Source organism: Pongo abelii, chromosome 9 (assembly GCF_028885655.2).
Source record: "Pongo abelii isolate AG06213 chromosome 9, NHGRI_mPonAbe1-v2.0_pri, whole genome shotgun sequence".
Taxonomy (NCBI): domain Eukaryota; kingdom Metazoa; phylum Chordata; class Mammalia; order Primates; family Hominidae; genus Pongo; species Pongo abelii.
Window position 1 is genome coordinate 114,442,060 of NC_071994.2, and position 15,139 is coordinate 114,457,198.

The window sequence follows — 15,139 nt, forward strand, 5'->3', positions numbered from 1 at the left end:
ATGGTGTTGCCAAGAGCACTCAATGCTCCTGCCATTCCTGTCCATCTCCACATGAAAGGAGAGGTTAGGAAGGAGATGAAGCCTGAAAGCATTGGGAGGACACTCCAGCACAGGGGAACACAGAGACACGTGAAGCCAGGGAGAAAACCAGTAGTGCAAAATGGAAGAAAGCAATAACAGGAAGAGAGACAAAGAAACACGGAAAGAAATAAACAAAAATGCAACAAAAAAGAAGGTTTTTAAAAGCAAATCAAAAAATAAGAGTACAACAAAAAGGAGGAGAGCAGCAAAGAAAAGAAGTAATGGAAGACGCTATGAGGACAAGAGACCATCCCTAGATTCCAAGCTGCTTGGTTCACTGTTCCTTCAGAGGGGGTGATGCCTAGGCACAGCGGGGAAGAAGGTATGCAGGGAGGGGAGGTGCTATCTCCACTCCCATTGTCCTTCCCCTCCTCAGGTCTGGTCCATCAGGGAAACCTAGGACACAGGCTCAGGGGCATTTGTAGAAAGAAGCTCCAGAAGCTGTCAGATTTCAATACATCCATCCTGCCCTCCACTGCCAGGTGCCACCTCAGGTGTTCCCAGGCCTGCTCCTCTCCCCCAGAGATGTGGCTTCAGCTGCCAAGCAATTCCTATCAGTCTTGTCATTCTCAGTTGCCCTTTCCCTAAGCTCTGTGTGTCTCATTCTGTATTTGACACATGTGGGGGCACCCCAATCTTTTTCTAGAGGCCTTTGGGGCTAAATTACACTTTTTGCATTTCTGAGAACTCAGAGAACAAAGAGCAGAGGCCTAAAACCATGGCCTGGTCCTGAATCCTGGAAATATCTTGGTTATTTGCAAAAGGAACCCCACCGTGTCTGTCTGTCTTCTCTTGCTGTCCCCTTCTGTGGAGGGGGTGGGTGGCTATGAGAGGATTTGGCCTGGCACTCTCTCCCTCTGTGGACCATTCCTGTCTCCTCACCTTCCAAATCACATGGAAGAGGCACAGTAAGTACTCACAGAAGATGACCCAGTAGAATCCCAAGTCATTAGTGAGGGGCTTGGCCCTGGACCAAGGGGGAAGCCTGATCCCAAGTCCCTCCCCCTTCTCACCCCAGCGGGAGAAGGCTTGAACCTAAGTCCACGTCCTTTCAGTTAAAATGAGCAGGAGCCAAACTTGTCACTGTTTCCTAACATGTGCTCCTACAGCAAAAAGGCAGGGGTGGCTCTAGAGGGAGAAAAAGCAAAGAGGGCACTTCACAGTGCAGTAGTGAAATCCAGAGTCAGAAAGTCTCCAGAGGATGAGACATCCCCAGCTCTGTGGGCAGGAGCAAAGGGTCTTAATGGGCAGTCATTCTGAGCAGAAACCCCAGTGTCGGGCCCAGGAAGAGCGGGATGAAAGGGGGAGGGAAGCCCGCTGGTAGCCAGGCGGAGCCAGAAAAATAGGAGGTGCACAGCGAAGGCCTCTGCTAGGCCGCTGGCCTGCCACCTGGGCCCAGAGCGACTTCTTGCTGTGCCACACCCACTAGCTGCCATGTTCATTCCTCAAAACCTGAGATTTCCCCTCAAAACACAGATGGGGGATGCGGGAATCAGTCGGGCCAGCCAGTCTGGCTCTGGTGTTCATGGCCAGGGCAGCCTAAGTCACTCATGGCTCCCTAGCTGCCCTGAAGGCTGAAATACAGAGCATCTTTGAGGACATCTGCTCTGTCTGTGGGAAGGAGGACAAAATGCTCAAAATATAATAAAAGCAAGGGCCAGGATCCAAAGGGGTCTCACTCCCTGTTTCTCTGGACTCTCTGCGGGGTGCCTGTGTGCAGGATTTCTGCAGAAGATAGTCCATTTTGTTAAGCCTTTGAATATTCAAATTGAAAGTATCGCGCAATCATTGATTGTCAAATCATGGGTTTCTAGAGGTTTTAAATACTTGGCATGAGGGGGAAAAAACTCAATCCTATACCCGAAGGTATAAAACATTAATTCTGTTTGTCTCCTGTTCCAGGGACCTGGGTGCAGCCGGATGCTTTGTGAAACTTTAAAAATGTTGCATCTCTGCTTCTCTCCCTGCCCCAGGAGCCCTCCCAGGCGCTGAGTCCCTGCAGCTGCAGCATCCAGCCACCGACCCAGCTCCTGCTGACCACGATGTCGGGTAACTCGGCTGCTTCTCCTGGGGTCGGGTCAGGCGGGCCAGGGGCATTTCAATCCGGGTGTGTTTCCACGGCTTTTCCTGCATAGAACAGAGAGGCACAAAGTCAGGGCATGCGAGTAAGGGCCGGGGATCCGGAGAGGACGCGGGCCACGCTGTGGCCGCTCCCACTCAGCGCCTGTCCCGGAGGGCAGAGGCCTAGAGGCCGAGTTGGCAGCTCCGGACGTCCGCGTACCCCAGGCCCCCGCCCGCCCTCCCACGTATCCACTGTTGTGTCCTGGGACACGCGGCGCGGACCCTGCGCGCCCAGAAGTGGCGACGGGGGGAGCTAGAGGCTCACAGTGAGCCTGGGACGGGGGCAGAGCGCGCTGACTGCACTGAGCCGAGCTGTGGCGGTCCCTGCGCGGACCCCGAAGGGCGCCCGCTGCCCGCGGAGTCCGGAGCCGATCGAGGAACGGGGTGGTGGGGTTGCGGTAGGCTGGAGCGCGGAGAGGGCGCGGCGCCTGGGCCCTGCGGGCGGGGCACGGGATTCCCTGGGTCCGGGCTAGGAAGAGCGCAATCTCCTTTCCTGGGGAGACCCTAACTCCTGGAACCCGGCTTGAGGGGGATCCCTGCTGTCCAGCTGCGGTCCCCGCAGTGACCAGGCGAGGCGCTGGCATCCTGGCACTATCGCCAGGCGCCCAGGCTGAACGCGCGGCCACCCTCGGCCGCCGCACCCAGCGCGCTTCCCCGCGCGATTCCTGGACGCTCACTGCAGGGTAGTGGTCAGGGCCGGAGCCGCCCCGGACTCCTGCGGCCACCTCCACCTTGAAAGCTCGCCCGGCTCGGTTTGGCCTAACAGCCAGTCCGCAACCTACTCACTGCGGCTCTTCGGGGCCCGGGGCCGAGGCTGCCCCTGCTCCCAGCGCGCAGGAGTCCCTCCCAGCGAACCCCTCTTGCGCGCGCCCGCCACCTCCCGCGAGCTGGGGCAGTCCGACCGGGCCCCGCCAGCCCCGGGGCGGCCCCTACCGAAGGGCGGCCTCCCGGCGGAGTGCAGGGTCATCGGGAGCCCCGGACGGCTTTCCCCAGCTCGCGCTGCACGGACTCGCCCCGGAGCCTCAGTGCGCCTCGGAGAAACGCCTGCCCCAGAAAGGGAGGGGGTGGGGAGAGAGGAAGAAGGGGAGAGTAGGAGCGGGGGCGAAGGAGGGAGGAGGGCAAGATGGAGCGCGGAAAAGGCGGAGAAAAGGGGCGAGGGAGAGAGGGCAGAAGGCAAAGACAGAAGGGAGCGAGGGAGGGAGTTCCTCGGGCCTGGCCCGTTTCCTAGGGTCAGTCTGGCAGGTCCCTCGCCGGCCCAGGACTGGGCTGGCCAAACCTCACCGCTTGCTCCCGGGCTGGCTTCCAGACCAAGGGCACGCAGAGGTCGGAGCCTGTCCAGAAGCCACACCTGGCCAGGTGGAGAACGAAGGGACTCGGGACTTCCATGCCAGTGGGAACATCACAGTGGGGTGGGCTACGTCAGCGGCCATAATCAGAGAAAGCCCCCTGACCCAGGCCTGGCCCCTCGCCAGGTCCATAATACCCTCTCTCAGCTGTCTGGGTCCGAAAGCCAAGGTTCCCCCCACCTAACCAGAGTGGTGGGCTCCACTGCACTGGTCTCCACATTCCAGAGCAGAAAAACCCGTTTGCTATTGGCCTAGGACTGAGGCCCAGCCAGGGGTGGATGGCCCCACAAATTTCCACGGATTCTTTTCCTACTGGGGCCCTGAAACCTGCTCAGCCACTCTTCATTCTTTCAAGTTTGAAATGTTTGGGTTTTTACCATCCTTTGATATTTTCTGTGTGTGTTCTCCGAACTTAGAAACTTGGCTTTGGGTGCCATAGCCTATAAAAGGGGCCCCCACTCTGCACCCTGGCACCCAGACCTTGGACTCGACCACTGACTCAGTTGCCTTTCTCCAGAAAAACCGAAAGTGTATCAAGGTGTCCGAGTGAAGGTCACAGTGAAGGAGCTGCTGCAGCAAAGACGGGCACACCAGGCGGCCTCCGGGGGAACCGTAAGCATAAGCCCTTCCCTCACTCCCCAGCCCATGCCAGGCCTCTTTCAACCCTGTGTCTACAAGGTGTGGAGGCCACTCAAGGCCTCACGCACTCACCATCCCCAGACCTGGCCTTCCTCTGCTGTTCCTATGACTTCTGTACCCAGCTGCATCCCAATCGGGAAGCTACAGAGGACAGCTGGGGCATGTTGTGGGGCTCAGGATTTGGGGGAGCCCATCCGTCCCCCATGGGTGAAAGTAAAGTATAAAAAGTGCGTTGGTCCTCTGCAAGGGGAGGAGCGGCCAGCCGGTAAGTAGACATGGTTTTGTTAGGAAGACAGTGTATGTATGTACAGCCCTTGCAGACCCATAGAAAATCTCTCCCAGAAATTCACCTCATTTTAGGGGCCCCTTCCAGGATAGCATCTGTGTGGAACATCCTCCCTTCCCTCCTCATTCTTCTGGAACTCACCCTCTGAGATCATTTGTGTGTAAATCATCAGTTACCTAAAGTATCTAGCAGAAAAGGGCCCTGTCTCTGCAGAAAAGACAGCTGGAGTACAGGACCACTTCCTTAAAATGTATCAACACCTTAAGCAGTTTCAGGTTATTACAAAATTGAACTGAGTAGTCATAAGGGTAGACCCCTGACACTTTATACACCTTCCTACGGTGAGTACTGCCAAAGGCACTCAGGGCAGCAGCAGAACCAAATAAACTAGGTGGGGTTATTGCCCAAGAGAGGGCAGCTCATCCCTAAAAAGCCTCGATCATACAATTGCTTGGGGGTTGGTTTGGGTGTGAACATAGGATCTGACAGCTGGGGCTCATATTGCCTATGTTAGGATTGGTCCTTCTCCAGCCCATTGGCATCTGCCCCACAACAGTTTTTGTGCCTGATGCTGTTCATGTGCAATGCATGACTTCATGAAATAGGCCTTTGACAGTGGCACTTCATGAAATGGGAGGGGACAAATGATGTAGGGGAGGCAAACACAGCTTCCAGAACCAGATGGACTGGGCTCAGGTCTCAGCTCCTCCATGGTGTGTATCCTCAATCAAATTACCCAATTTCTCTTGCCTCTGTTTATTCGTCTTCAAATTGGGGATGATAGGATTTTGTGAGGGTTAATCGAGTTATTGCATACAAAGCCCTTAGAAGAATGCTTTCCACATAGTGAGTGCTCAATAAATGTTAGTTGTCATTATTTGAGAAATAATAATAATTTGGGGAAAGCAACTAATATTCCAACCAAGGATTGAAAGCCAGCTATTTGGTAATGTTCGTTCACACCCTTTGCTCAGAGTTTAGAGTTCAGATGTGAGCCAGCTGCAATTTGGCATATACAGCACATGCAGCTGGAAAAGTTAGGACCTCCATGTGCAGAATTTCAGGTAACACATTAACACTCCCTTACGTTTCTAGAGGACTTCACAGTGGTTCTTCTTTTAAAGCACTTTTGCACAGCCACTATTTCATTTAGTTTTTATAACAACCAGCAGAGGTAAGTAGATCAGAGATCTGTACCTCGATTACAGGCAAAATTCAAAACCTTGAAGTTGCTCATGGCAACGCTAAAAGTAGGACTAAGGTCTTATTCTTAGTGTAATATAAAAACCCTTCCGTTGGCTCTTTATTCTCTACGTTCATCATTCTGCAGATCTGACCATACTAAGCAGGAGTCTGATAGCCTCAACCCCTTCAGTTCAGAGATGGTTATATAATTAATAAAACCAGGTACAAGGGAACTAGAAAATGCTTCTGGAGAAAAACATCATCAAGACTTTCATAATAAAATGTAATGTTTCCTTAAGGAGCTTTGGTACTTGCTAGAGTTCTGCTCAGCTGCACCTGGAGAGCCCCAAGTGAATGTGGCACTTCTGTTGCTGCTGGGCCCTTACAGATCGGTCTGGCCACTGTTCCCTTCTTAGCTTGGTACATGAGCTAAAGCGAGGGTAAGACACTTCATTTGTGTATCTGACCAGTTTCTGTTCCCTAGAGTAGTTTGACTTATTTAAATTTTTCTGAATTCCCTCCTGAGAAATAAAGCAGGACTTCTGAACCAGTGTCTTATAGGAACAGGCAGAGTAAAGCCTGCTCTACTTTGCTTCCCAGAAGACTGCATCAGCCCATGCCCTCGAAAGCAAGCAGGTGTAACACGCATATAATTTAATTACAAGAGCCAGATGTAAAATCCCTCACTGGAAGCCATCGGATGGATCTGGGATTTTAAGGAAGCTGTGAGAGCGTACTTAGTAGGCAAGGGTAGCATACACCGGGGATGATGTATGCCTGCTTCTTAGTGTAGACCTTTCTGGTATAACAGAGATGAACCCCAGGTTTTCATTTGTTGAAGGATGCCTCTGGGAAACTTTAAGCCAAGGAGAGGGTTAATTGTATCAAATACTACAAAGCGGCAAGAAATCTATCTTAATTTGTTATAAAGTCAGAGTAGTATCCACAATTTGAAATTTTAAGAAGGCAATCATGAATGGAAGTTGCAGGTTGAGACAGATATTCAGTAAAGAATTCAAATATTCTTCAAGCAGTGCCAGAAGAATCTGTGTGTATGCCGGATTGGAACACTTGATTTTAAAAAACTTATTTCAGCCAGATCAATTTGCAAACATGCGCGTGCGCGTGCACACACAGACACACACACACACTTGCCTTTGGGGTAAAAGGAAACTTGAGTTAGTCGTTATCAAAAGATATCATTTACCTTTCTTTTTTTAAATCATTAATTTTTTAAACAGCCTTGATGTGTTTTTATAAATTGTAGACTGTGAATTTTTGTGCTGTTTGAAATCTAAGAGAGAGTTGCCTTTCTTTGTATTCTTGGAGCAAAGTAGAAAGTGAACCCATGACTAGAAAGATAATATCAAGTAGGATATTGTAAACACACCTCAGGGAGATAACATGGGGTGGAGGCAGACAAACAGGCCAATCCAGAGGAGGAATGGGGTTAAGGAAAGCTCTACAATGAGGCAGATTTTTTAATACCCACTCCTTTCAAGTCCTTCAGCTCAAGCTGCAGCCAAATATTTGCATAAAGAGCTGGTAAAGATTCCAGCTTCCTGGTTCATGACATTACAGCATGGATCATTTTCAAAATTAATACTGCCTCCTGTTTCAGCAGTGGCTGCCTGCACAGCTCTCCCTGTGGCTCAGGGTATGGGAGTGAGTATGCCCTGTAACCTAAAAGAGGTGTGGTGAGCTCGGCTTCCCAGCACAGAATCACAGAGCAATATGGGTCCCTTTAAACTTTAAAGCCACCATCTGAAATTAAAAAAAAAAAAAAAAAATCCTAAATTACTCAGTATAATTATCAATTCAACTGAAAAATGCAGGCTGCTTTACTTTAAATAGTTAAAAAGAGCAGTCTCATAAACTTTTAAGTATTTAAATACAGTAGTTTAAATAAAAGCAACTTTTATAGAAAATAGTACAAAACATACAAAGTACTAGAATAATTCCTGACCATTAACTAGAATGAAAGTAGGTTCCAACTCACGAACTACAGCTTTAAGAAAATATTTTCTATTTTAATATTTCATGTATACTAAGAACATGTGAATATTTTTAGCTACTCAGGATTAACAAAATTAAGAATTGTGTTCTTTGGGGAAACGAATCCCTAAGGCTAAGTAGCCAGATGGTATATGAAATTTTTGAGAAAAATAATTGACTAAGCCATAGATAGTTGAGATTAAATAAATGTTAGTCCTTAATAATTTTAAATCGAAAAGTTTAATAGGAAGACTTGCTGCATGTTCTCAAACTGTTACATTTTTGCCACATAAAATTATTGACATTAATTTTTTAGTCAAAATTAATCACTTTTAACATTTAAGTAGAAGAATCTGATATTAGGAAAAAAATTCCCCAAGCAAGCAAATATAAATATTGAATCTAGGTAAAACATAATATTGGTTGTATTTAAGAAGTCTGTTTTATGATTTGATTTCAGGTTTTCATTGTTCCAATGCAATTTTCCAGATTGAATCTTAAAAGGATTATAAACCTCAAAAGTCATTTTAAATTCTACACGGACTTAATACACCTACTGCAATTCTATGCATCTGTCTTTCAAATTCTATAAAATATTTGTTGACACTTTCCCTTTCACTTGTTTTGTACAATAGATTTTGTATAAAAATTTGTCAAACACTAAAAAAAAAAAAAAGAAGGTAACTTTTTCTGAGAAGCAAGAATCTGGCTTACCTTCTAGCAGAAAGAAACATAGTCCTCATCAAAATGTCTTAGCTTTCCCTTTAGAGCTTTTCTTTCAGCCTGCTTCACGGTGATATTCTTGCTTTGACAGCGGTCCGGAGGCAGCAGCGTCCGCCTTTCAGACCCAGTTGCACCATCTTCTGCAGGTCAGTAGAGCCAGCATTACAGTTCCCTCAAACACTCTTTCAAAAGTCCATCTCGAAAGTCTTTCAGTCTTGATTCAGGGGTTAAGATAGGCACCACCATTTAATTGGAATCCAACCAATCAGAAGGTGAGAAAGGCATAGTCACTCCACATGCAAGCCCAGCAAGAAAACAAGCGCAAATGTTGTCTTCATTTCTGAACTCTCTACTCTCTGCTATATTGTCCCAAGAGTTTGTTCTTCACATTTATTCCAGTTCCTCATCGCCAAGTAACTAAACTGAACTACAAAATCAGAATTGTTCTCGGGAACTTATCTTTTTTTAGTGCACTGTTAGATGGAATACAGAACATCCCGAGGCACTCAAATAATGCCTTTGCTCTGTTCCTTTAGTTTCCAGCCGACAGGGGCTTCCCTCCCCTTCTCTCTTCCCAGAAAGCAGTTCAAACAAGTGTAGGTTTTCTCAGCCCAATAAGAATAACTCAATTACATAAACACTCCTACCTCTGCTACTCAACAGCTAAGAGTTTAAGGAGGTCATATATAAGGAAACCTCTGCCTATGGCCGCTCCCCACTAAATGTGTCACTGTAGCTTCACCTTAAAGGAACTTGAGACCTCAAGAAGAACCCAGTGTCCTTTAGTCCCTTTGATGAGCACACTCTAATCCTCTCTTCTTCCAGCATTTACAGATAATTATCACAAATCTTGGGCCTATTAATAATAAAATGGAAAAGGAGTAATGTTTGCTGATTATTTTTGTTTGATGTTTAACAACTTACTTTGATCACATTATGATGTTAACATGTTCACTGAGAAAACATTTTTGCTTTATGTACTTCTGAGCCAATAGTGCTAATTGGTACTCTATGTTCCTGGTTTCCATGATTATCATTTGCATTCTCATTTAAATCACTTCTCAAAATTCTCTCCTCCAAACTTAAGTTACTGAGTAAGAGTGAAAAGTTCGGAAAAGCAATCACCCTAAGTCAAGAGAATTATTTCCCGTAGCATCAGAAGTTTTCTCAAAGCCTCAACAACTTTGTCAGTTACTTCTGAGAGGTTTACGTGAACTGCCGGTAGGGGCTGGACATCCATGGTTTTATAGCCCAAGAAACGGGAAGCTTGAGCCATTATTTGACTGTGACACTTGGACACAAATTGGGTCACCATCCTTTTATTTTTGCCCTCACCAGTTTTACAGCCAGTTTCCACATTATTAACCATGTTCCTTTCCCTGGAGCTTGAATTAGCTAGGACAACTAAAAAGTCAAAATTGCATTCCCGTTTACTTTTCTGGACTTGTTAAGCCCCCTTTCCCCCTAGACATAGTAAATATTCTGAGTATAGATCTCCATTCAAATCTGTGTTTTGCAATTTTTATGCAAAAACCTGCCTTTTTCCTTTCTCCTCTAGGACTGTATTTTGAGCCTGAACCAATTTCTTCCACGCCCAATTATTTTCAACGGGGAGAATTTTCCAGTTGTGTTTCATGTGAAGAAAACTCAAGCTGCCTCGACCAGATCTTTGATTCCTACCTTCAGACAGAGATGCACCCGGAGCCTTTGCTCAATTCCACACGAAGTGCTCCACACCATTTCCCAGACAGCTTCCAGGCCACCCCTTTCTGCTTTAACCAGAGCCTGGTAATTTATCTCAGTTCTTTATACACCTGATTGTCGCTAACTATGGGGTAATAGTGTTTTGTGAGTTTGCACCATCCCGTGGGAAATCACACAAAAACTATCAGCAAGGAAATCATCCAAGGAAACAATCAGAGAAGAATTTAAAAGTCAATGTATAGAAGTAGCCACACACTGCAGGGCATAAACCTTTGGATACACACGTAATTTAGATTTCCCAAGATTTAGATTTTTAGGCCACCAAGTAAGTTGGTGGATAGCAATAAAAAGAGGTTCCTGGCAATATTCATTTAATGTTTTTTAAACTGTAAAGTCAAGACACCTACTAATTTGAAGTTAGTGGTTTAAACAATGGCTCTTGGATTTTTTGATGGAATTTTGAGTTCTTGGAAATGGAATTCAGGCTGCGTATATATGGTAACAAACTTCATTTCGTTAGGGGGAGGTTTTGCTTTGTTTTGTCATTGAACTGGCTCTACTAACTGATAGTTTTAGTCTGCTGTAAGCACAATAACTCATTTGGGTCTGAGATGGTTAGTAAAAATGAAGCCATAATCCTTGAAAAAAAATAAATTTGTTGTTCTCAGTGGATCTCAAAGGTTTGAAAATGTGTTATCCTTCAAAATGAAGTAAGGTTTCTATTAGTGGAAACTAGTTATTTCAGTTGTCTTTTAGAGACTCACAGGTTTGTTTTGTAAACCTTAAATTGTAAGGTTTTCTTTTTTAAGGAGTGTAAATACTTTTTGCTTTTGGATTGTCAAAAGTCTGTGTGGGCATCAGACTAAATTTTAGAAGGGGTAGGAAATTAACTCTGCAGAATATGCACATTGTCACGGGGAAAATATGGGGCCACAGTGATCCAGTTCCTTCCCAGCCTCCAAGTTAGGTTTATCAGTAACAATTGTAGACTTGCTTAAGAGAAAACAGACAGTAGCTCTCACTCCAAGGAACAAGACTTTAGTGGCGGGACAGATAGTGACTCATCTTGGCATATGCCAGGGATACTCCGAGATCCTTGAGGATCCAAGTTATGCCTTTGCATGATCACCTGATTCTCCATGGTGAGTGTGTGGAGAAACATCCAGGGTGCCACCTACAGCTTAGATTGTGGCATACAGCAGGATTTGATGTGCAGGTGACTTGAAGCACAATGGGATTTTGTGGTTTCAGAACAGAGCACCCTTCTAAAGTAGGATTATAACAAAGGAAGCCAGTGAAGCAAGGCAATTTATTGTTGGGAAAGAAATAGGTAACTATAGATTGTGGTATCATGAAATCATGTAGTCAGCAAATAAAATTACTTCTGCAGACTTGGGTTGAGTGTTGTTTGGTTTGGGTTGGTTTTCTACCCCTCATTTTCTAACTCTGCATTGGTAAACCCACGCTATTCAGTTCTTTTGATCCTGTCTAAGTTATTAAGCTCTTTGTTTCTTGGTTGTCATTCTCTAGATCCCGGGATCACCTTCAAATTCCTCCATTCTCTCTGGATCCTTAGACTACAGTTACTCACCAGTTCAGCTGCCTTCATATGCTCCAGAGAATTACAATTCCCCTGCTTCTCTGGACACCAGAGCCTGTGGCTACCCCCCAGAAGACCATTCCTACCATCACTTGTCCTCACACGCCCAGTACAGCTGCTTCTCCTCGGCCACCACCTCCATCTGCTACTGCGCATCGTGTGAGGCAGAGGACTTGGATGCTCTCCAGGCAGCAGAGTACTTCTATCCGAGCACAGACTGTGTGGACTTTGCCCCCTCAGCAGCTGCCACCAGTGATTTCTATAAGAGGGAAACAAACTGTGACATCTGCTATAGTTAATAGAAATTACAGTAATTCAGAACATGGCATGGGTATATGTATTTTTCTACCACGTCTAGATGACACTGCAAAATATGCAACTTGGTAACACAATACCCCAAGCACAGTTTACATGTCACTATTTCCAATTTTCTGATGCTAGGCATTCATATGAAGTACTCAGACCCGGTCATAGTGCCACTCCTACTTTGTATGCTCATAGTTTAAATTTTTGTAGGAAACTTTCAATTGTTTTACTTTTTGTGTAACGAACAAATGCTCTCTCCTTTTTTACTAATAAATAATTTTGTATTACTAACTGTTGGATTTTTTTAATTTCCAGTAGTCGTTTTTAATTGATTTGAACATTATCCATTAATTCTGGAAATTGCTAATTACTCTCAAGTGGTTTAATCTTATGGATTCATGAATTTAAAATTATTTTTATTTGGGCCAGGCGAAGTGGCTCACACCTGTAATCCCAACACTTTGGGAGGCTAAAGCGAGAGGGTCACCTGAGATCAGGAGTTCGAGACCAGCCTAGCAACATGGAGAAATCCTGTCTCTACTAAAAATACAAAAAAAAAAAAATTCGCCAGGCGTGGTGGTGCATTCCTGTAATCCCAGCTACTCAGGAGGCTGAAACAGGAGAATCACTTGAACCCAGGAGGTGGAGGTTGCAGTGAGCCGAGATCGCACCACTTCACTCCAGACTGGGCGACAGAGCAAGACTCCGTGTGTGTGTGTGTGTGTGTGTGTGTGTGTGTATATATATATACACATATACATATATATACACATATATATACACATATACATATATATACACATATATATACATATATATATACATATGTTCATTTAAAATGCAGTGAGATACCTTGGCTTCCATGGGATGGAGGGTAGGCACAGCTAGGATGTTGGAAAAGGGAAACCTTGCCTCACCTCCAGATGAGGGGGTACATCTTAGAGCAACATCAAGAAAATGCATTTATGAACCATTAGTTTCTCTTATCTAACATTAGTCAATGAAGTGTTAGGATGACCAAAAAGCACATGTTGCCTACAGCTATGTTAGCCTGTAGATCATTCTTTTTCCTTTCCAAGGCATTGCTTTGGAAACTTTATGAGCAAATAGTTGATCTTTTCCTTGAGAGCTGCCATAGAGTTAATGCAGCCGAAAGTTTTGAAGTCATTATTTTCTATTTCTGAATTTTTGGCTTTAGGTTCTTAAATATACATCACTCATGTTTACACGTTGATTTATAGGAGTGACTATGTTGTTTACACTTGAATTTTAGAGTTTACTTCCTCTGATTAATCTATTTGAAGAAGCCCAGCTGCCTTTCAAGGTAAAGAGGAGTTATTTAATCTACCTATGTGGGACTAGACTGTTGAATCTTGTTTGCTGAAGGCATTAAGGCACAGGACTTAATCTCTGAAGTGAAGTCTGAAGAGCCTTTGCCATGTCTCAAGTGCCAGTACAATGGCAGCAATACTGGTACCTTCAGCATTGGCCACAGGTACCATTTTCTGAGCACATCCTATGTGCCAGAATTGTGTAAGAGTATTCTCACTCATTATCTAATTTAATCTTCACAACACTGACAGCAAAATGAGGAGTCTGAGGCTCTGGGAAGTTAGTTCACCTGTCCAGTGTCACCCAGCCTGTAGGCACCCAAGCTTGGGTCGGAAAGATAGCAAAGCCCTGTTCCTTCCTCTCCAGGGCTGAGAAGTTTGAGCCACCATTCGTGAAAGACCATTCAGGAACCCATGGCATCATTAAATGCCAACTTCCTCATATACACAAAGGTGTGTCCCAAAAACAATTGAGTCAGACCTCGCCAAAAGGCCGGATTGTCCATAGGACACAGAGATGCCAGGCACAAGAGCTACCAGATTATAGGTCCTACACTCTGGGGACTCAGGAAGAAACTGACTCACCGCCACTTCAGTGGGTTTCTTCCTACCAGGAGACAAATATGCTTTGGAAATGTCACCATCTGACCGCCCTCCCTGGGGACTCAACTAAGGCTTGGGCAAATAGAACAAGTTGCAGCCTGCCTCATGGGATAATCGTGCCAGGGAAACACAGCAATTGCTGCCTTTCTGAGATGCCAGTAAAACTAGATTTTTAATGGCTTGAAACTAACCTCTTGTCAGCAACTATCTATTCACACAGACCAAAGACCCTTCATACTGTCCACCCACCACCTCACCCCCAGCAGGTGTTCCCAAGATATACAGAGCAGAGAATCCAAAGCTGTCCAGTGATTGGTACCAATATACCCCTTTTCTAGATGCCATTCTTTTTTTTATTCCCCATGTCAGTCCTCTGGCATCTGAATCAATTCTCTTGCAGCTTAAACGGAGAGCATTTTTCTACCTCCTTAGGACTTACTCTTTCCTCGCACGCTCCTAGTTTTTCCCTAAATCTAGTGCAGAAAAGGATTCATAGAGGAATGTGAGACAAGGGCAAGCACAGCTCCTGTGCATTATGATGTGTAACTCCACCTTAAAACCGTCATTAAGAACTTGCTAGAAATTTGGGCCAATGGGTCACTTGGTGCATTCCTAAGTGGGTGGACACTGCCCACTCAGTCTCTCAGCTGCTGCAGCTCACACAGAACAGCTCAGGAGCCCTGTAGCCTCAGGCAGCACATCCATCAGCAGCACGTCTCATCAATATATACTGTGGCATCTGATAAAACCCAGGTGCTTACACCTCTGTGTGAGAAAGAGCAATTCAATAAATCCAAGGTGGGGCCCAGGCATCTGCATGTTCTAAATGTACCTAAGTTGATACTTTTTGTTTTTTTGTTTGTTTTGTGTAAATGTGTGTGTGTGTGTGTGTGTGTGTGTGTGTGTATGATGGAGTCTCACTCGGTCACCCAGGCTGGAGTGCAGTGGCCCAATCTCAGCTCACTGCAACCTCCACCTCCTGGGTTGAAGCAATTCTCCTGCTTCAGCCTTCCCAGTAACTGGGATTACAGGTGCACGCCACCACACCTGGCTAATTTTTGTATTTTTAGTAGAGGCAGGGTTTCACCATGTTGGCCAGGCTGGTCTCGAACTCCCAACCTCAGGTGATCCACCTGCCTCGGCCTCCCAAACTGCTGGAATTACAGACATGAGCCACTGTGCCTGGCCTAAATATACCTAAGTTGATTCTGATAGAGAT

General features: G+C 45.7%; 1 protein-coding gene across 1 annotated transcript; it reads left to right on the forward strand.

The window, feature by feature from the left end:
- The first annotated feature begins 2,679 nt into the window (after positions 1–2,679).
- Positions 2,680–12,277, forward strand: POU2AF3 (POU class 2 homeobox associating factor 3). Its single transcript, XM_002822450.6, has 5 exons — positions 2,680–3,558; positions 4,066–4,160; positions 8,468–8,522; positions 9,935–10,164; positions 11,611–12,277. The coding sequence occupies exons 4-5, from the start codon at positions 10,069–10,071 to the stop codon at positions 11,977–11,979; spliced, it is 465 nt and encodes a 154-aa protein (XP_002822496.3). The 5' UTR covers positions 2,680–3,558; positions 4,066–4,160; positions 8,468–8,522; positions 9,935–10,068; the 3' UTR covers positions 11,980–12,277.
- Positions 12,278–15,139: the final 2,862 nt, after the last annotated feature.

Bases quoted from the DNA above. Each gene is read 5' to 3' on its own strand.
- POU2AF3 (XM_002822450.6), top strand. From the start codon at position 10,069: ATGCACCCGGAGCCTTTGCTCAATTCCACACGAAGTGCTCCACACCAT. The intron at 10,165-11,610 runs GTAATTTATCTC...GTCATTCTCTAG, and splicing joins TCTGCTTTAACCAGAGCCTG to ATCCCGGGATCACCTTCAAA.